At 43.1% G+C, this 21,761-nt stretch overlaps 1 protein-coding gene across 2 annotated transcripts; it reads left to right on the forward strand.

Annotated features, from left to right (window-relative positions):
* The first annotated feature begins 11,653 nt into the window (after positions 1-11,653).
* LOC147618906 (LIM domain-containing protein WLIM1-like) lies at positions 11,654-14,105 on the forward strand. 2 transcript variants are annotated; one of them, XM_086774009.1, is made up of 5 exons: positions 11,654-11,933; positions 12,787-12,886; positions 12,976-13,025; positions 13,301-13,387; positions 13,472-14,105. In XM_086774009.1, exons 1-5 carry the CDS (start codon positions 11,799-11,801, stop codon positions 13,673-13,675), a joined length of 576 nt encoding a protein of 191 aa, XP_086630135.1. In that variant the 5' UTR covers positions 11,654-11,798; the 3' UTR covers positions 13,676-14,105. The 2 variants fall into 2 exon arrangements, with proteins under 2 accessions (XP_086630135.1, XP_086630136.1); XM_086774010.1 differs by having other exon boundaries at positions 11,675-11,933; positions 13,304-13,387.
* The last annotated feature ends 7,656 nt before the right edge of the window (positions 14,106-21,761 follow it).

A 21,761-nucleotide genomic window follows, 5' to 3' on the forward strand; every position in this document is an offset into this window, starting at 1 on the left:
TAAGCTACCTCACATGTCACTATCATAGTGTCCCTGTACACTCAGCCTTTATATACTTAGAAAAGCAATCATTGATGTCTATTCTTGCTACTCTACATAACAACAACACTCCCAAAAGAGCACATACAGCCCGAGCCACATCTATATATCTATGTACATGTACCTATATCCCATAAAGAAATTTGTAATATATTGTGGACTTTATATATATGAGTATCCTCTTAGCCGTATCACACAGATGACCACTAGCATAATCCCCCTAAAAGTTTTTCACATAAAGTGAGAAATTAGCATTGGATATTTGAAATCTAATAAACGAGTGACAAGGTACTCTCCTATCTTATCTGACCATGCTCTAACTGCTTGCTTCCAGCCATACCTAACTGCTTGCTTCCAGCCATACAAGGCTTTGCACAACCTATAAACAAAATTTAAGTGTACATGACCCTCATATCCTTGGTGGCTACCCACCATGTAAACTTACTCTTACAAGTCACCATGTAAAATGCATTCTTTACATCCATCTAATGTAAAGACCGCCCCCCTTAATATAGTCATAGCAATGATTGATCTCACATTTGCTATCCTAGCAAACCGGGCTTAATGTCTTACTATAACTTCCCACTTTTTATAGCACTCCTTTGCTATATACCCTAGGTTGCCACCACAATGCTATTTCCACTTTAATTTCCACCACAATGCTATTTCCACTTTAATTTCCTTGCCATCCACCTTGGCCTTTATGGCTCCCCCTGCCTCTAGAGTGGTATCTTCCACTAGTTTGCAAATTAGAATCATATTGTTGTTGTCCATGATTCCTACCTTGTCCTTTAGATGGACTTCTACTTCAACCTCTACCCATGTTTGTGTAGAAAGGCTTGCTCCTGCATATTAATGGAGGATAATTTATTCTCAACATTCATCTCCTCATCTCACTGATTAGAATGTCTATAAGGTTTTAAAAGTTTGAGAATTTTTCCCGAGTTTGAATAGATGTCCAAAACTGATCATAGTCTTTTTCAAGCCCATTCAAAGTGATCCGCACCAAGTCTTCATCATCAGCTCTGGTGCTTCAATAGAGGAGAGGAGGGCATCTGCAAGCCCCTTAATCTTCAATGATTAATTATTGATACATAGCTTATTCATTTGTGCATTTTTGTAGCTCTTACTTTAATTGTATCTTCTCAGCCTTGGTACTTGTGCTATACAGCTTAACTAAGGCATCCTATGCATCTTTAGATGTCGTTGCATCTTGTATATGAATAATCATAGAATTAGATACACTAATAAAGAGCCATACACTCTCATATATGAATAATCGTAGAATCAAACATACTAATCTAGAGCCGTACATAACCTTGTTGGCTCTCTTATGCCATGCCTTAAAGGCATGTACCGATTGTGGAGTGGGATTTTCTTTCGAAACCTCAAGCTCCTTCTCTCATAACACTTGTAATAATAAACTCCCAATATCCTTTTCCCCATGAGGAAGTTTGTCATCCATGAACTTCCATGTTTAAAAGTTGTTCTTGTCTAGCTTCTCACTCACAATTTGGGATGGACTGTCAGGCATTCTTACCTATAGTAACTTTCACTTGCACCAAATATGGTATTCTATAGGGAAAATAGAACTTGCAAATTTTATACTCATAACAACCTAGCAATCCTAATAATCTATTTGACTGTGCAGATACATACACAATTACTAGCGATTCTATAAACCTATATATGCAACCACTTTATGTGAACCACTTTATATGAACCAATCACATCTTCTATAAACCTATATATGCAACCACTTTATGTGAACCAATCACATCTTCATACATTTGCCATACATGTGCGAATTCCAAAATCTCTATAGGTACTTAAAAACAACCACTATGCACAACAGTCTGTGTAAAACATAAACATAAACACTGAAATTGTCACACTGTCAACATTTTTGCAGATGTGTTGATACTTATGCACAAAAACTGTATAAGGCCAAATGGGGTCCGAAATGACTTTAGTTGGCTAAAGTAATGATAATTAGGCCCTGTGAAAGTATACTATATACTACATTTTTGGCTCCCCAAGAAAGATATAATAGTGTGCCCTTCTATATAGTGACACTATACTATACACTACACTTTTGCTTCACGGAAAAGGACTCCCCAAGATAGATATAATAGTGCTCCCTTCTATTGTGTGTCCTTGACTAGCAACTACCTGCAAAGATTTGCTTTTGAATCAAAGGGAATGAGATGGGAGTTACCCTTACCCATTCACTCCACACTTTAACCAACAACAACAAGATTACAAAGTTCCTTACACTATAGATTATGTGCCATCTGGGCTTTTACTCTATAAAAAATATGTTAGAATCCCTAACACATTGGTCAAAGGAGCAACATGGTAAAACACCTAGATGGGTGTAACAAACCTACAAACATGGTTAACAAAGGTGAGGTGTAGGCTCCTCGAGGAGAAAGCTCAATGTACATGTGTGTGGTGTACGAAGCCCCACTACTAATTAAAAGGACACAACAATGCATATAATCCTTGGTTTATCATATTTTAGGTAACCACAATACTGAGATGGAGGATAGAACTCTCCATTATTAGGGGTATGATGATAGTGAGGAATCACCAAACACACCATTATGAGGGGTATGATGAAGATATGCCATGGCAAACACAAATATCATGATTTGTTCTCCATCGTTTATGAGATTTGGGTCTAACATAATCATCATGGAACAAGAAGATACAAAGATCTCTATTCAAGAAAATCTTGTTTACTCATCATGAGCCATTTTCCACCACCTCCTTGAAACATCATCAAAATACAAAAACTAAGTACCTATTTGTAGGCTTGGGGGTTCCAATACCCGTTCATAAATAAATGAAAAGCTATAGATGTAATCCATTTGTTAGCAAATAGGGCCTATCCCATGTGTAGGTGGCCAACAAATGGCATAGGTTTAAAACATGCTAGCATGTATAATCCTACCTCTTAAGGCCAAAAGCTTTTTCATGTCTTTCTTTTTGTGAGGTGGAAAAGCTTGACTACAACACCTGTCACGTAGGCTGTAACGCCTGTGATGACCGACGGGGCAGACTGGATGGCCAAGGACATGGCCATCCGGGGTTCAGTGGTGGGAGAGGACGCCCATGCGGAGTCATGGGCGGCCAGGCTAGTGTGGATGGCAAGCTGTAACGCTTGTGACCTACAGGCAGACCGGATGGCCAAGGACGTGGCCATCCGGTGTTCAGTGGGAGAGGACGCCCATGCGGAGTCATGGGCGGCCAGGCTAGTGTGGACGGCAGGCCACACACTATATAGCCTGGGGGATGAGGGACAATCCTCATTCTTCCTCTATGGCTGGGTGGTGAGAGCCAGAGGTCGTCCCCTCTCGTGGTAACGCCCGTAGTGGTGTTACGGGTATCTAACACTGGTATCAGAGCGTGAGCTTCCATTGGGTCAGGGTCCGTGCGTGATCGGGGGACCCACTCAATGGTTTTCAACCATTCAAAACTCTTATCCTTATCCACACAATGGACTGTGTGGAGGGAGGCGGCCAGAATTGAAAGGAAGAATTCTCTCTCTCTCTCTCTCTCTCTCTCTCTCTCTCTCTCTCTCTCTCTCTCTCTCTCTCTCTCTCTCTCTCTCTCTCTCTCTCTCTCTCTCTCTCTCTCTCTCTCTCTCTCTCTCTCTCTCTCTCTCTCTCTCGCACACACCAAAGCGATAATTGCAGGTAAGCAATGTCGTTGTTTTTTGCTTTGGAGCTTGTCTGTGAAAGAAACCTTTTCGTCTAATGTAGAGAGTGGTGTTGACTTGGAGTGAGAGAACGGCTGTAAACAGAGAGGTGGCTGGAGCTTGTCGACAATTGTGTGGCCTCCACACTAGTATTAATGTCTCTGTCTCGCTGCTTGGGGCTGTGAAAAAAAATCGGGGGCGACGGCGGCCAGAGCTGTGAAGTGCACCGGCGACGGCGGTGGCCAGATCATATCCGGCCAGCCATGCTAGCCAGGCCAGCGCGGCGCGGCGGCCAGCCAAGCCAGCGCAGCAGGCGGCAGCTAGCCAAACCAGCGCAGCAGGCGGCCACCAAAGCCAGCAGCCAGGCGGCGGCCAGCCAAAAAAATTATTTATTTTTTTTCATATTTTTAATTATTCATTTTTAATAAAATTTTAAAAAAAGTAAATTCAAACGAACACCTCTCTCCCGGCAGTGGAGGGATAATCCTAGCGGTGAACGAGGGATAATCCAGGGTGTTTCGGGCACAGATTCCGCGCGGAAATTAATTTTTGTTATGAGTTGTAGGCACTTTTCTCTCGGATCGGAGCATCCCAGAGTAGCAACGCTTGTAGAGGCTCGCAGCGCAACACAAATCAGCAGTCGACGACAGTTGCAGGCGACCGTAAGGGACGGTGACTATTATTCTCTCTCCACCACTGCTCATTTTATTAGCGTTTTTGTAATTTTCGAGTTCTCGCATTTTTCTTTGTACAAGAATTAAAGATGTCTGCTAGGCGTAGTGTGTCCCCACTGCCTTCTACTTCTCTAGGGTTTTCAGGTCTCTTGTCCTCGGCCGCGGGTTTGACCCTGACCGACCCCGACCGAATTGTCAGGCTGTATACGCCTGACCATTGTCCGGTCCAGAGTGCGCTCGTCGATCACGCGTGATCCGCCAGTGCCCTCCTCGTCTGTTGACCCCGCCTTAGGACCCAGCGAGCTCGCAGTGGCCGCAGTAGTAGTAGATGACCCCTTTTTTGGTCGATGAGCCAGATGACATGAACACCGACGTCGCCAAGGGGACCGAGGAGGACCTCTTGGAATATGACAACGACGATTATGACCTATTGGACCCTGCTGACAAAGACGGAGCTCTCTAGTGGACTTTTTAAATATCTTAATGCGAAACTGAACAATATGGGTAAAGTCTAGGTTGACTTAGTCACGATGCTACAGAGCATCTCCACACGGTTAGATGCACTGACAGCCGCCTCGACTAGTACTCCGACTCCTCGTGGTAGCCGAGGTCCTGCAGCATGGGTGAACGTAGCCTCGCTAGTGGTTGCAGGAGTACAGGTCGATGCGCCTGTGGGGCCGTCCGTAGAGACACCTTCGTTGTTATTAAAAGACTTAAAGCCGCCTAGTTTTGGTGGCAAGGAGAAGGAGAGAAATAAGGACTCGGTTAACATGCTTCTAGCGAAGTGGTCAGATTTGCACGTGCTGATAGCAGCCTAGCCGGATACAGTCCGTTAGAGGCTAGCGAGAAATAAGGACTCGGTTAACATGTTTCTAGCGAAGTGGTCAGATTTGCACGTGCTGATAGCAGCCTAGCCGGATACAGTTCGTTAGAGGCTAGCCTTTCATTAACCGGCAAAGCGTACAAGTGGTGGATGAGTTTGACAACTCGTCCCGCCACTTGGATAGAGTTTGAAACGATGTTTCGAAAAGAGTTTTTGCCTGTCAATGAGGTGGAGAGAAGCTGGGAGTTATGGGACAAGTCCTCGATGGAGAACAAATCCCTGACTCAGTACATCTTAGACTATAGGGAGATAGTACTCAAGCTAAAGGGGATCGATGCATTCTAGACATTGCGAGGCTTTAAAAGAGGCCTCAAAGATGATTACCTTGAGTACGTAGCCCTTACAGCCTAAAGACTTAGCAGAGGCAATTAAGTATGCGCAGATATTTGATGACATCAAGTGCCGTAGTGCACGTGGTGGTTCGAGCAGGGCCGAGGGTAGTGAGAAGAGGAGGTCAGGCCTTAAAAGAAAAGGGTTCCGCAGTGATAAGCAAGGGGAAAGGATGGACCAGGAAGGACATGGTGGTCATTGGTCTAAAAAACCGCGACCATCCAAGAAGAAAAGAGACAACGAAATCCAAAAGAAAGAGCAGTATATTAAAGCGCAAAAGGAAAATCGCTGCTTTAATTGCAATAAGGTAGGGCACACGAAGGCTGAGTGTCCAAAGCCTAAAGTCAGCACGAGTGGCAACGAGCCCAAAAAAGATGGTAAATCCTCTAGGCAGTTGCATACAATGCAGAGACTCCCTCTCAGTTTCGCAGAGTTCAGAGAGGTGACAGTGTGTCATTGTGATGAGCATCACGCTTGTTCAGTGACACCAGCGATGTGGCAACCTACTGTAGGTCCGCATGACATGGTGCGCATGTATGGCACCATAGGTGGCCGTAGAGTCACAGTTTTTATTGATGATGGAGCTAGCCACAACTTCTTGAACTACTCATTAGAGTCAAGAAGTTGGGGTTGACTAAGACCCGGAGTGATCATGAGTATACTGTTGGCCTAGCCAATGGATATGACAAAACGGTATGGAACACCGTAGTATTGGGGGTCCCATTATCTATGCAGGACTACGAGGCTCCGCTTGACTTTCAGGTCATGCACTCAGCCAGAGAAAACGTATATCTAGGCAGGGAGTGGCTGTATGGCTTGGGCCCTAGTCTAGCTCGGAATTACCTACATAATACGCTATGTTTTGAGCATGGAGGTAGAGTCATTACCCTGCAGGGGGCGACCATACTGTCCCCGCCACACCACTTATTTCCTCCATGGAGCTGTGTACAGCGGTCCGCAGAGACCAGATAGCAGAGGTATATGCTTGTTACCCTCTTTTAAATTCTGTTTCCGTAGATGAAACTGTAAATGATGTTTGCGTAGACAAACAAGGAAAACAAAATAGCCTTGGACGAGACCCATTGTTTGAAAACCCTGTTTGGCATGCATGCGATTCAAACAAGAAAAAATCCAAGGTGAAAGAGACATTAAAGAAAAAGTACGTAGATACTTTAATGAATTTATTAGAGGAATTTCAGGATGTCTTTCCTGATGATTTGCCAGATGGCTTACCACCATCTAGAGAAGTAGACCATGGCATCGAAGAAGTTATGCCAGGATCAAAACCTATAAGCAAACCTGCTTATAGATTAAGCCACTCCGAGGCACAGGAGGTGGAAAAACAATTGACGGAATATTTGAACAAAGGCTTCATTCGGCCTAGTTCAAGTCCGTGGGCATCGCCTATTCTTCTGGTAAAGAAGAAAGACGGATCTATACGGATGTGCATAGATTATAGGGCTCTTAATCAGATAACGATTAAGAACAAGTATCCGATGCCACGCATGGATGAGTTGTTTGATCAACTCTATGGATCGAGATACTTCACAAAAATAGACCTGAGATCTGGGTATCATCAGGTTAGAATTAAAGCAGAAGATGCTGCGAAGACAGCATTTAGGACCCGTTTCGGGCATTTTGAGTTTTTGGTTATGCCATTTGGGCTAACCAATGCTCCAGCGACGTTTATGACGCTGATGGACAACATTTTACGTCCATATCTGGGAAAATTTGTAGTAGTTTTCCTAGATGATATTCTTGTGTACAGTAAGACACAGAAAGAACACATAGAGCATTTGCGTCTAGTGTTCGAGTTATTGCGAGAGCACAAACTATTTGCAAAGAAGAGCAAATGTGAATTTTTTGAAACAGAAATTCACTACCTTGGCCGTATTATATCTGCCGGTACGCGGATGGAGCCAGAAAAAGTAGAGGCTATTCTTAAATGGCCAGCGCCGAAGAATCTCGAGGAACTGCAGATTTTTCTTGGCATGTCAGGGTTCTACCGACAGTATGTGGACTACGCGAAGATCGCAGTCCCGTTGATTGACCAGTTATGGTCAAAAACTAAAAACATTAGTTGGGGGAAGCCCAACAAAAGAGCTTTGATAAGCTCAAAGTGATTGTAGCAGCTGCACCTGTTTTGACTATTGTCGATCCAAATGAGCCGTTTGTCTTGGAAATAGACACTTGGAAACAAACGCTAGTAATGAGGCCATTGGGGCCGTACTTATGCAAAGGGGACGCCCAATTGCATTTGAGAGTAAAAGGTTAGATCGTGCACAGCGTAACTACTCGGCTTACGAGCGAGAGTTACTAGCGATAGTTCATGCACTGAAAAAGTGGAGACACTATTTATATGGTGCTACGTTTGAGGTCCGGATGGACCATGAAAGTCTGAAATGGCTTTCAAGTCAAAATGAACTAAAGGGTAGAAAAGCTCGGTGGGCGGAGATTCTACAGGAGTTTGACCTTCAGATACGTTACCAGAAAGGTAAGTATAACGTGGTGGCAGATGCACTTAGTCGCATGCCACAGATTAATGAACTTAGTTTCACAATCTTCAAGAATGATTTCTTGGAGTCACTACGTGGTTTATGTGAGCATGATCCATCTTTTACAGAGGTCTGGCGCGCTGTACGCGTATGCACTTCTTCACAGATGTGACCACCTCCCTCATTGGCATGGATTGCTAGTCCGGAGAGACTGGCCGAAGGTGCAATGGGAAGGGAAGCGAGAGTTAGTCCGGAGAGACTAGCCTTCTGGGTATAGTTTGGAGCCGGAGAGCTCTGATGTAGGTCCTTCATCACCTTTGACAGCCAAGGCTTCAAAGGGGAGTGATAAACTTCGTCGGGGGAAGAAATATGCTAATTACTCCATTGACGACGGGTACTTACTCTACAAGGGTAGAGTATGTGTACCAATTATTGGTGACTTTCGGGCCCAAATTCTTAAAGAAAGTCATGATATTCCAAGTGCCGTTCATCCCAGGATTCAGAAGACCTATGCACTAGTAAAAAGACAGTTTTATTGGCCTAGTTTGTTTAAGGACGTCCAGACTTATGTGCTGAGATGCAGTAAGTGCCAGGTCAATAAACATGAACGTCTTAAGGTTGGAGGACTACTCCATCCGCTAGAGATTCCTCAAGGGAAATGGGAAAGCATTTCCATGGATTTCATTACCGGTTTACCCAAGACGAGTCGAGGGAATGACTCGGTGTGGGTGGTAGTGGACAGGTTAATTAAAATGGCAAAGTTTATCGCCACGAAGAAAACTGTTAAAACGCCAGAGTTGGCAAAACTCTTTATTGAACATCTCTACAAGTTATATGGCCTGCCCCGCCCCCACAGATATAGTGTCGGATAGAGATAGAAAGTTCAACAGTCATTTTTGGAGGGAAGTTTTCAAAAAGTTGGATACTACTCTGAGTATGAGTACGGCAGATCATCCGGAGTCATGGGCGGCCAGGCTAGTGTGGACGGCAGGCCACACACTATATAGCCTGGGGGATGAGGGGCAATCCTCATTCTTCCTCTATGGCTGGGTGGTGAGCCAGAGGCCGTCCCCTCTCGTGGTGGTAACGCCCATAGTGGTGTTACGGGTATCTAACAACACTGACTTCTTTTCACCATATGGATTAGGGAACATTTTCCCCCCAGCATATAACTTAATTTTGATCACATGTGGAGCCTATGGTTTATTTCTTTTCACCATGTGAAACTAGGGAATGTTTTCCTTGGACATGACCCTAGCCTAAGGCTTCGCCTAAGGCTCGGCTTGATTGTGTGCTAATGTGTAATACTCAATAGTTGGTTTTTGCATTTCCCACTTAAGGCTCGGCTCGATTATGTGCTAATGTGTAATACTCAATAGTTGGTTTTTGCATTGCCTGCTTGGTCAACAACCTTGTATGCCCAATAACCACCTCATGATCGTTTTAAAGAATAGATCGACTAAAAGGTCTTTTTAGCAAACCGGCTGATTTGCCTCAGTGAAATATAGGTAGCATACTTGATGGTTATATGGAAAGCTTCAATTTTGGGTGTACAATCAAATATCGATAGTAGGCAAGAATGCACATACTCATGTAAAGAGGTTTAAAGGAGCCTAATGGTGACCTTATACATTCTGAACGACAAGCTATAGTAAATGCATAGGAAGAATGCACGTGCTCATGTGAAGAGGTTTAAAGGAGCCTAAATGGTGAGATCTCATACATTCTAAATGAACATGATTATGCAAAGAGGTTTAAAGGAGCCTAATGGTGACCTTATACATTCTGAACGGACAAGCTATAGCAAATGCATAGGAATGCCCATGCTCATGCAAAGAGGCTTAAAGGGGCCTAATGGTGGCTTTGTACATTTACTAAACTTATGGCCTTTCTTCAGCATAAGTGCATATTGAGAGTGAGCTTTATATGAGGGGTCAACCAAGCACGGAATGTGATGTGGCATCCAAGTCCTGGACTCTTTTTTGCAAAAAATCATCCACAAGTTCCAAAACTAACTCCCAGCAAAAATGAAACTTTCTCACTAATAGATTTTCATCTTGCTTTCACCACAAAGCATTAGTAGATTCGAAGCATATGAAGCCACTCTAAAAGGATCTTAGAGTTAGTGCTTTAAATTTTGCAAAAAGATAATCCTTGAAAGTAATTGTTTAAATTTATGATGAAAAATAATGCTTCTTGTGGGTTTTTATAACTACTATGTACAAAAATTAATTTGAATAAAGGTATTAGCGCTTCTTGTGGGTTTTTATACCTATTTTGTGTAAAAATCAATCTAAATAAAGGTAATGTTTAACGTTGAGTAATTGTTTTCCCAAAATTGTAATCTAAAGTAGGGTTTGCTATGGAATGGAAGTAAAGGAGGGAATGAAAGTAAAGAGGAGGTTGAGGTCTGGCAATATGGGGTTTGCCATGGTGGAATGAAAGTAAAGAGGAGGTTGAGGTTTGTCAATATGGGGTTTGCCATGGTGGAATGAAAGTAAAGAGGAGATTGAGGTTTGGCAGTATAAGTGAACACGTGAATTGGGGAACATTTTCGTTGGACGTGCCAAACCCTTGGGCCCTAAAGTCTCGATTTTGATATCTTTGTGTGCAAATTGGGAATACTCAATCAATAGTTGGCTTTTGCATTGTTCGCTTCACCGACAACTTGTTTGACTAACTGCAACCAACTTACAACGTTTCGAACAATATTTTTCCACACTAACCAACCAGATGGTTTGCCTTGTTGCTTCTCTTCAACTAATGTTGATGGTTATACCGAAAGCTTCAATTTCAGGTACACGCTTAGTTATTGGTGGTGAAATGGGTGTAAAAATAAAAAAAACATAGGGAGGAATGCAATTGCTCGTGTCAAGAGGTTTAAAGGAACTTAATGGTGGCTTCACACATTCCCAATAGATAAGTTTAAAAAAAATGATGAGACTTTTCTTTTACGAGAGCATATATTGAGAGTAGGCTTCACATAAGGGGGATGACCAAGCATGGAATTTGATGTGGCGTCCAAGTCATGGACAATTTCTATAAAAATATCCACAAGTTCCAAGGTTGACTCTTAAACTTGAAGTTCCCACAGATTTTCACCTCCCTCTTAGGAGGATGTTATAATAACTCCAATATTCTCACAACTTAGAGAAGTCGAGCTACTTGTCAGAAGAAGACAATGATCCACCTAGTTGCATTTAGCATTGACGCCCTGAGAGCATATGAAGCCACTCTAAACAGGGCCCTGAATGCCCTTTAAAAGAAGCAACTTTTTCATAAAGACAATCCTTGAAAGTGAGTGGTTATCTTTATGAAAAATAGTGCTCTTTGTGGGTTTTATATTATATAAATATTTTAAGCAAAAAATCAATTCGAATAAAGGCAATGGTTATTATTGAGTAAATGTTTCCCCAAAAAATCAATTCGAATAAAGGCAATGGTTATTATTGAGTAAATGTTTCCCCAAAATCCTAAACAAAAGTAGGGTTTGCCAGGGTGGAATTGAATGAAAGTAAAGAGGAGGTTGAGGTCCGGTAATATAAGGGAAGTGAGGGCAAGGAGACCCAGTTGGGTTCTTTGGATCACAACAGCACAAATTCTGTAGATCTCTGATTCAGAAGCCGTCCTCTTCACAGCCCAAGATCTGATCAAGCTCTGTTTCTTCTACAGCTATGGCATTCGCAGGAACCCAGCAGAAGTGCAAAGCCTGCGGGAAGACAGTGTACCTCGTGGATCAGCTCACCGCTGATAGCGTAGTATACCACAAGGCCTGCTTCCGATGCCATCACTGCAATGGCACTCTTAAGGTTAGGATTTTCTTAATCGATTCTTCAGGGTTTCATCTGCTGCTCTAGGGTTTTGTCTGCTAGTCTGTTTCGTCTGATGCTTTAGGATTTTGATCTGTTGGTGCTTTAGGGTTTCGTTTGGTCTTCAGCTGGTACCTGTAGGGCTTCAGCTGGCGCTTTAGGGTTCCTTCTGATATTTGAGGGTTTCATTTTATGCATTTGATGTTTAAGGGTTTCATTTTATGCTTCAGGGTTTATCTGCGTGTTTAGGGTTAATCGTTCGTTTCGGCTACCATTCTGACCCCTTCGGGTTTTGTCTCAAGCATCCATTTCTATGCTTTGGGGGCTCACATGCTTTAGCGGTCCCATTTTATGTAAATGGTTTCAGCCATTTCTCGAGGGTTTCTTCTGCTGATTTAGATTTTCATACGCTGCTTTAGGGTTTGATTTGCCGCTTAAATATTCCATTGATTATTTTTAGTTTCTTCTTGAGGATGCCTTTTAGGGTTTCGTTCTCATCTAATGAGTGTTTTGATTGTTCAACCTTAGATCTGCTACGCTTCATTCAGGGTATTAATTTACATCCTGAGATATGTCTTCATACGATGCCCCCTGGAATGAGCCAGATTTGAAGGTTAGGGCTAGGGGCTTATTGAAATGCCTGTAGTGGATCATTTGGTTCTTTGTCTTTGAAAAGCATGGACCTCATTTGATCTTTATTTGTGATGTTATGAGATGATTTTGTTGAGTAGGCTAAAGCTTTGATTCTGTATGGGCTTTCAGAGTTTGGATTGTTTGATCTTTTCTCCATGATGGGAGAAAGCTGATTGGCTATTCGGAGCTTTATGCAATTCACTGTTTTTTCAATGTGCAGCTTAGCAATTATTCATCATTTGAAGGAACTTTGTTCTGCAAGCCCCACTTTGATCAGCTGTTTAAGAGGACCGGAAGCTTGGATAAGAGTTTTGAGTCAGGTATATTCCTTCAGCTCTCAACTTTAAAAGAAATGCAGCGTAGATTGTGGAACAGGTAATGGAAATGGCTGAACTCCCTATGCACGCAGGTGCTCCAAAAACCCCAAAGTCTGCCGACAGAGGTTTCGATGGTGAATTGGTAATGTATCTTTGCTCCTAAGCACATAGACGGACTTGCATGCTACCACCAAACTCGCATGCACTCACGTGCATACTCCATGTACGGTGGCACCTAACCACGTGCATGCACATACACCTGTGCACCTTGGTACTCATGAACACTGACATCACTTCCATGATTACTATGCTTAAGTGACATTTTTTTTTCCAAAATTGGTGAGGGCATGTTGCTGAAGTTTCATGGATATGGTCATGTTTATTATATTTCTAACCAAGCTCCTTTGGCTGTTTCAGAAGACACCTACAAAATTCTCGTCAATCTTCTCTGGAACACAAGAGAAGTGTGTTGCCTGTGGAAAGACTGTTTATCCTATTGAGAAGGTAATAGCTTTATTCATCAGATCTATGTTCTTAATATATCAAGTGGGTGTGTGTCTAGACCAAGTTGGGTTTTTGGTGATACAGGTTAGTGTGGATGGGATGATGTACCACAAGTCATGTTTCAAGTGCTGCCATGGGGGTTGTAGCTTGAGCCCTTCAAATTATGTGGCACACGAGGGCCGGCTTTACTGTCGGCACCATAACTCTCAACTGTTCAAGGAGAAAGGAGACTTCAGTCAACTGGAGAAATTGCCAGCAGTAAAAGCTGCAGGAGCAGATGATATTTGAGGGCTGTGATTGGGTTTTTCTTTACAGCTGAATATGCTACACAGCTGCTTTTGGGATGGATTTAAGTGTGTTGTACATCCTCTTTGCCAAGATTCTTGGTATGGGCTGAGCAGCCTTGTTCATACAGAGAGCGCTTTTATTGGTCTCATAGGGTTTACTGAGCTTTGAGTTGTGCGAAAGCTGGGTCTGTCGAGTCTGTAGTTAGTTAGTGAGATATGCTGTTGATCTTTTATATTATTCTTGTGTTCTGCTTGCTGTGTTCCTTCATAAAGGTGAGTTTTGCTGAGTCAGCCTTGGGTGTATATCTCAAGGTAAGATGCCCTACCCAACATGCTGTCCTCATGTGTCAGTCTGCCATCATATTTGTGAGTTTTGAAAACCCATATATGTAACATTTATTTACCATAAAAAGACTATTTTGCAAATACAATTCTGATCTGCTATGTGATTATATCGGTGGTGCTAGGAAGGACATCTCAACATGAAGTTGGTTAATTTTGTCATATGGTGTATCATATCTGGCTCTACAAAGAACAGTCTTTCTACACTAGTCTTATGAGTTTGCTCTTCTTTTTGCCCTTGACTTCGCCACGAATGCTTCGTGGAGATGGCTCCAATCGAGATTTCAATAGCCAATGGACTTTGTTCTGTGCAACAGGCGCCATATAGTCCCATGCCTCGGGACACTACTTCTGCATTCAAAGGTGGTACCATTTAGGGTAGTAGGTCAAGAGGGGTTACAAGTGTTATACAAGACAGCGAGGCATTAAGTCAGTTGAGTGGTGCACAAGATTAAAGCTTCAGTCAGACTACCTTCCAATTTAAGTTTGCATTTTACCAGTGTGCATCAACTTCAAGCTTACAAGTGATGAGTCAAGCAATTATGAAGGTCAAGGGGCTGGCTGATGCATCTCTCGATGGCTCCCAACTTGATAGCTATTTCTACTTATAAGGACAGTTAACATTGAGGAATCTACGAGATAATTTTAACATTAGAGCAGTTTTTCTGGTTTCACGGTTAGATATTAACCATATCAAGGATGAATGCCTATTACCTCTGTTAAGTATCCTGCAGAATCTAACAAAGGATGAAAGTCCAATACATGGAAGATTTTGTACAGCCAAACTGAAGCCTAAATGAGCTGTGAATTCATGAGGCTAGCTGCAAGGGTGTCATGTACACGTCTGCATTGCTCGTACTTGACATGCCTTGAGCTTTGACAGTGGTTTTACCCCTGTAAAGAACGCAAAAACAATATGAGAAAATGTGAGCAACAGAGAGCAGCCATTGTTTGTGTTTGGCGTATGCTAGCTGAAGATGCTGCCCTCCAGTGCTAACAGATCTCTCTCTGACACATACTCACATGCACATACATGGACACAATGTTAGAACAATAAGAAAATTGTAGTGCATGCCTTCACCACATAAATCATAATGTCAATAATGGGTTGGTGTTTGATTGCCTTACCCAACAATAAAACAGAAGGCATGATGATTGTCCAATGAAGAAATAAAATTGAAGTACAAACTGCCATAAAAGTGGTTTATTGCAATGTACACAACTCAGCAACTCATCTCAACGGCCACAACAGCTAAACGTTTCAACATGACATTATTTTAAAAAGTTAAAGCAGCTAAACTTTTCAACATGACAAATTATTTTAAAAAGTTAAAGCAGCTAAATATTAATGATCTACAGCTCCTATCTTGTTATCTCAAAACTTGGAACCTAAAAGACCAGGTATTGCTAGCAAGTTGAAGATGCCACAATCCATCCATCCTAGGAGCGATCTAATAATATCAAGCAAAACAGTGATTCAAAAGGAGGGAATTTGGGCAATTTTTTTGACTGGCATTGACCATTAATGTGATAAAATTCTGAAATAATCTACGAGGGGGATTGTGAACGTTGGCACCAGTGCTAAAATTTGACCGGCATTGACCACTAATGTGACAAAATGTTTCAAATAATCCACAAGGGGGATTGTGAACCACAGCAGCAGTGCTGAAATTTGACTGGCTTTGACCACTACTGTGACAAGATTTTGAAATTTGACTGGCATTGCCCACTACCTTTAACAACGTTGTGCTAGAACGAACATAATGCATGCAAGAGAGCTAAGACTACTTAATGAGCAATGACAACTACGCAGGGAATCCCTCATTCAAGACCAAATCCTATTAGCTAATATGAGTCCTCACAACCGAGGAAGAAAAGAGAGTTAAGACTCCTAGGAATAGAGTTTTCTAATCCAAAAGAAAGTAACACCCATATAGACATGGCAACCATGGCTTGGCCTGTTCCAAGATCCTGCCAACAACAACACTAAGGTGACTTTATGAAGATGCCCATTCAGTCACAAGACTGCCACCACCACCAACTGGCCACTACTAGGTCATGATTATGTGAGGCTGAGGGTTAGCAGACCAGCTACTATGGAGGTTCAAACTAATACATAGTGATATGTGTAGTAAAGAGAGAAAGGTAGAGAGAGATGAGAGAACAAAGCTCAAGAGACTATTTTTGCACATACAATGTAATGCTTGTATTGATTGATGTGAAGTTCACAAGGTACAATGCTTTTATAGGCAGAATGTCTTATCTTTCTCAACACTCTGCTCACTGGGGTAGTGACACTTGGGTATACTAGTGACATCATTACTTACACACACAAACACTTAAGTTGGCAAAAGAGGTGGTTCACATGTACTAACTCACTTACTCACATAACTGAGTGTTCACACACATAAACAAGGGTTGTTCCACACAAAAACAAGCGGGTACATAAACAAGGGTACACATACACGATAGGTACACACAAAGGGACTTTGAAACACCCAACAAACCTCCCTTCAGAACAATGGTGGAGTGACTTGAGACAACCTTCAATAGCAACAGTGATTTGGGCTCAACATTGCACTCTAATGCTCCATCTAAGACATATTCCATGGTGCAAACTCAGAGGCTGGTAAGCGTGGTTCAGAGCCCAATGAGCTTGGCACAAAAGGCTGAGAGGCTCAACAAACATGGCTTTCTCAGAGGCTTAATAAGCATGGACACACGCAAAGATTCAGAGGTCTAGGGAATATGTGCCAATAGAGCTTGACCACTCATAGAAAATCAACCCCTCCGATCTAAATAGGCATAGACTGGGATAGTGGAGCCTGTTATAACATAAGGCAGTACAAACATCAAAAATTGATAGACATGACGAGCAATTATTGCAAATCTATTTCACGGAGGACGCAGGCAAAGGATCCCTAACACTCACGTTAAAACACAAAAAGCGAAAATTTTTGAGCGACAAGCGAGGCGGCGGAGGGCGGGGTCGAGCAGCTGGCACTGGTGGTTGCCTCAACACTCGCTAGAGCTGCTGACGAGCCAAGCGGGAGCGGCGGCGGAGGGCGGGGTCGACTGGTGGTTGCCTCAACACTCACTAGAGCTGCTGATGAGCTAGGCGGCAGCGATGTGCCCAGCACTAGCGTCGGCTCGGAAGTGGTGGAAGGTGGCTCTGGGGCTCCACAGTGGCGGTAGCAAGGTGACCAGGCTCTGATACCAATTGTGGGGCTGAGGGTTAGCAAACCAGCACCTCCTTATTACTAAGTGACATCATCATGAATCAGGTGGGATCTATGGTTGGAAAGAGGCGTCACGATCGGGATTTGATCAACACCGTTGGATTCCCAAGTGAATTACAGAGTGAATTGCAGGTAAACTCGGGGGTAAACTAGGGGTGAACTAGGGGTGATGAACTAGGGTGAACTAGGGAGACCCTTTCCGGCAAGAAAGTGAACTAGGAAAACATTTTCCAATAAGAAAGTGAACTAGGGACCAAAATATCAAGATTTAAATTTAAAAACACTCTCCACAACCTGCTGGAAAGTATAGCATAGTGGTTAGATGTTGAAAGCTTGAGTGGATGGTTCCAAGTTCGAATCCTCTTTTGCATTGAGCTCAACCCCTCCAAAATTTTCTAAGTCCCAAAAATCTCCTTGGTATACCCTAAGTTCACCCCTCCTGAGTTCACTCCTAGTTCACCTTGAGTTCACCCCTAGTTCAGTTCCTCGACGAAAATCCGATGGTCTAGATTAGGCAAGATCACGACGCCTCTTTTCAACCTTAGATCCCTCGTGATTCATAATGTGTCATTTAGTCCCGTGGCCAGCACCTATGGAGGTACAAAACGGATACATGGTGATGCGTGTAGTAAAGAGAGAAAGGTATAGAGAGATCACAGAACAAAGCCAAGAGACTGTATTTGCACCTACAATGTAATGCTTATATTGATTGATGTGAAGTTCACAAGGTACAATGCTTTTTTATAGGCAGAATGCCTTCTTACCTTTTTCTTTTCGTACAATGCTTTTACAAGAAAAATGCCTTATCTTTCTAAACACTACTCACTAGGACAGTGACACTTGGCTATACTAGTGACATTATTGCTTGCACACACAAACACTTAAGTGGCTGTAAGAGGTGGTTCACATGTACTAACTGTCAGGACTATGGTCCTACGGAAGTCGAACCCTAGAATAAGTTAATAGCTTTCGGAGTCTCGAGAGTATTATTAGTGCTAGCGGGGTTCAGGGGTTAATGGGCGTTAGGGTTTGGTCGATGTGTGTACACATCTAAGTTAGCACGGCTCTTAAGTAAGATGGGCGGCCGGGCTAGGAGGTGTGGACACAGGCCAGGGTTTTGGTATAAAACCCAACGAGAAACCCTAACTCGTCATTAAGTGTAACGCCTCCGCTACGGCTGCGTCTTCCTCAAGCCGCCATAGCCTAGGCGTGGAGAAGAAGAGAGGGTGGAAGTCGGTTCACCTCCCAACCATATAATGACGAGTTAGGGTTTCTCGTTGGGTTTTATACCAAAACCCTGGCCTGTGTCCACACCTCCTAGCCCGGCCGCCCATCTTACTTAAGAGCCGTGCTAACTTAGATGTGTACACACATCGACCAAACCCTAACGCCCATTAACCCCTGAACCCCACTAGCACTAATAATACTCTCGAGACTCCGAAAGCTATTAACTTATGCTAGGGTTCGACTTCCGTAGGACCATAGTCCTGACATTACTCCCCCCTTCGAAAAGAGTTTTCGTCCTCGAAAACAAAAGTGGGGAAACGTTTCCTCATCACACTAATGTTTTCCCAAGTGGAGCCTTCCTCTGGACGGTCCTTCCACTTGATAAGAGCTTGTTTCCGAACTTGGTGGCGAGTACGTAACATGTGGTAATCCAATACTCTTTCTGGTTCATGAGGCAGTATTGGGGGTTCCACATATTCTTCCAAGAAAGAATCATCCACCGGCCTTTCATGACCCATAAGGCGTTTCCTCAAACGGCTTACGTGAAAGATGGGATGAACCTTGGAATGTGCTGGTAACTCAAGTTTCCACCTTCTTGAGTATCTTAAACGGTCCACAAAATCGGGGCGACAATTTTGGTACGGGACCCGTTTTTAAACTGGTGGAGTTTTCTGGTACCTTCAGAAACACCCAATCACCTTCTTGAAAGTGAAGTGGCCTACGTTTCTGGTCCGCAAACTTCTTGTAACGATCTTGCGCTTGACGAACATTTAATCGTGCAAGGCGCAACATATCCATATGGTCTTGGATAAAATCCTTAACCTGACTGATTTTCTCATTCGCCAGTCCCACCGACACTGGTGAACGTGGCTGAAAACCATACATCAACATGAAAGGGCTAAAGCCTGTTGAGACATGCTTTGCACTATTGTAAGCAAACTCAAGAATAGGCAAATAAGACTCCCAATCAGATTGTTTTTTGCTGACATATGCCCTAAGCATATCTTCCAGCACTTGATTAACCCGTTCAGTCTGACCATCTGTCTGCGGATGATCAGCTGTACTAAGGTTCAACATAGTACCCAGCTTACTGAATACTGCTCGCCAAAAATGGCTGTTAAACTTGCGATCGCGATCACTGACAATATTGGACGGTAAGCCATAAAGTCGGTAAACATTCTCCACGAAAAGGCGTCCCAATTCTAGAGTTGTAACTGTTTTTTTGTATGCACAAACCTACAAAGCTTGGTTAATCGATCCACGATTACCCAAATGGCATCATGTCCACGATTCGTTGTGGGCAAGCCCGTTATAAAATCCATAGAGATACTTTCCCACTTTCCGTCGGGAATCTCTAATGGATGCAGTAACCCGCGAGCTTTAAGACGTTCTGCTTTGTTCACTTGACACTTCTGACACTGCAGAACATAGTCAGTAACATCCTTGTGAAGTCCAGGCCAATAGAAATGCTTTCTTACGAGAGCATACGTTTTACGAATGCCCGCATGACCTGCACTTGGACTATCATGACACTCAAAAAGAATTTGGCGCCTAGTGTCTAAGTCCAATGGAACACAAACTCTCCCCTTGTGGAGTAAGTATCCATCATCGATGGAAAAGTTTTTCCATCGCTGTAGTTCATCTTGTGATAAAGAAGAACCATGTGTGGAAGAACTGGGAACACTACCGTGTGAGTGAGAGGGACCCCTCATTTGAACATGATTCCACACCTTTGAGTATGTCGGGTTAGAGAACGTAGTTTCTCTAGATATTTTGGAGGAATTGATCACTCCACCAAAGATACCACATGAACCGAAAAGGATTCTTGGGTATCGAGACAGACAAACCCGACATAAAGTGTACCACAAGGTACTTGTTAAATGGACAGATAGGGATGAGGAGGTGGCAACCTGGGAACGCCGTAGTACAATTTCCAAAAGGTTTCCCCAGTTTGTTTTCGAGGACGAAAACTCTTCTTAAGGGCGGGGTAATGTCACGTAGGCTGTAATGCCTGTGACCGACGATAGACCGGATGGCCATGTCCGGGGTTCAGTGGGAGAGGACGCCCATGCGGAGTCATGGGCGGCCAGGCTAGTGTGGACGACAGACCACACACTATATAGCCTGGGGGATGAGGGGCAATCCTCATTCTTCCTCTATGGCTGGGTGGTGAGCCAGAGGCCGTCCCCTCTTGTGGTAACGCCCGTAGCGGCGTTACGGATATGTAACATGAATCTTGCTTGCATTTGCCTTGTAAAGATTCTAACAATTCACTTTTCAACTCTGTGAATAACAGCGAATTAATCTCTGGCATACGACTCAAAGCATCAGCTACAATATTGTAACGTCCTTTGCGATAGCGTAACTTGCAATCATACTCCTGAAGGATCTCAGCCCATCTGGCCTTTCGACCCTGCAAATCTGTTTGGTTCATAAACCACTTTATGCTTTTGTGATCAAAAACAATCTCGAATTGCGCACCATATAAGTAATGTCGCCATTTTCGTAAGGCATATATGATGGCAAAGAGCTCACACTCGTAAGCTGAGTAGTTTTGTTGAGCACGATTGAACTTCTTGCTCTCATAGGCAACAGGATGACCATCTTGAATGAGAACCGCACCCACTGCCTTAGCACTGGCATCGTTTCAATCACAAATGGTTTTTGAGGATCCACAATTGCCAAGATGGGAGCCGTAGCCAAAGCAACTTTAAGCTTATCAAAGCTACGTTGTTGCTCCTCACACCATTGAAAGGTAATTGCCGCACCTTTCAATTGATCAGTCATGGGAGCGGCAATCTTTGCATAACCGTTCACATATTTGCGATAAAATCCTGCCATTCCCAAGAAGATTTGAAGTTCTTCCTTACTTCGAGGTGTTGGCCATCGTATAATAGCATCAACCTTACTAGCATCCATAGCAATTCCGTCTGCAGAAATTACATGACCTAGGTATTGTATGCTATCCTTGAGAAATTCGCACTTGCTTTAAATTTGCGTAAAGTGCAGTAACTGAAAAACTTTTCGTAAGTGTTCCAAATGCTCTTCTAAAGTCGAACTATAGACCAAAATGTCATCAAGAAAGACAATGACAAATTTGCCTAAGTACGGCCTTAGTATGCTATCCATAAGCGTCATAAACGTTGCCGGGGCATTAGTAAGCCCAAACGGCATAACCAAAAACTCATAGTGTACGCAGTCTTGGTTATATCATCAGCGTTAATACGCACTTGATGATATCCTGAACGTAAATCAATTTTAGAAAAATACTTCGCACCT

Source organism: Cibotium barometz, chromosome 34 (genome assembly GCF_041138505.1).
Source record: "Cibotium barometz isolate CiBa-2024 chromosome 34, ASM4113850v1, whole genome shotgun sequence".
Lineage (NCBI taxonomy): Eukaryota > Viridiplantae > Streptophyta > Polypodiopsida > Cyatheales > Cibotiaceae > Cibotium > Cibotium barometz.

Excerpts from the sequence above, each read along its gene's own strand:
- LOC147618906 (XM_086774009.1), top strand. The coding sequence starts at position 11,799 with ATGGCATTCGCAGGAACCCAGCAGAAGTGCAAAGCCTGCGGGAAGACA. Across the intron at positions 12,887-12,975 it reads GGATAAGAGTTTTGAGTCAG|GTGCTCCAAAAACCCCAAAG; the intron begins GTATATTCCTTC and ends CTATGCACGCAG. Across the intron at positions 13,026-13,300 it reads GAGGTTTCGATGGTGAATTG|AAGACACCTACAAAATTCTC; the intron begins GTAATGTATCTT and ends TGGCTGTTTCAG.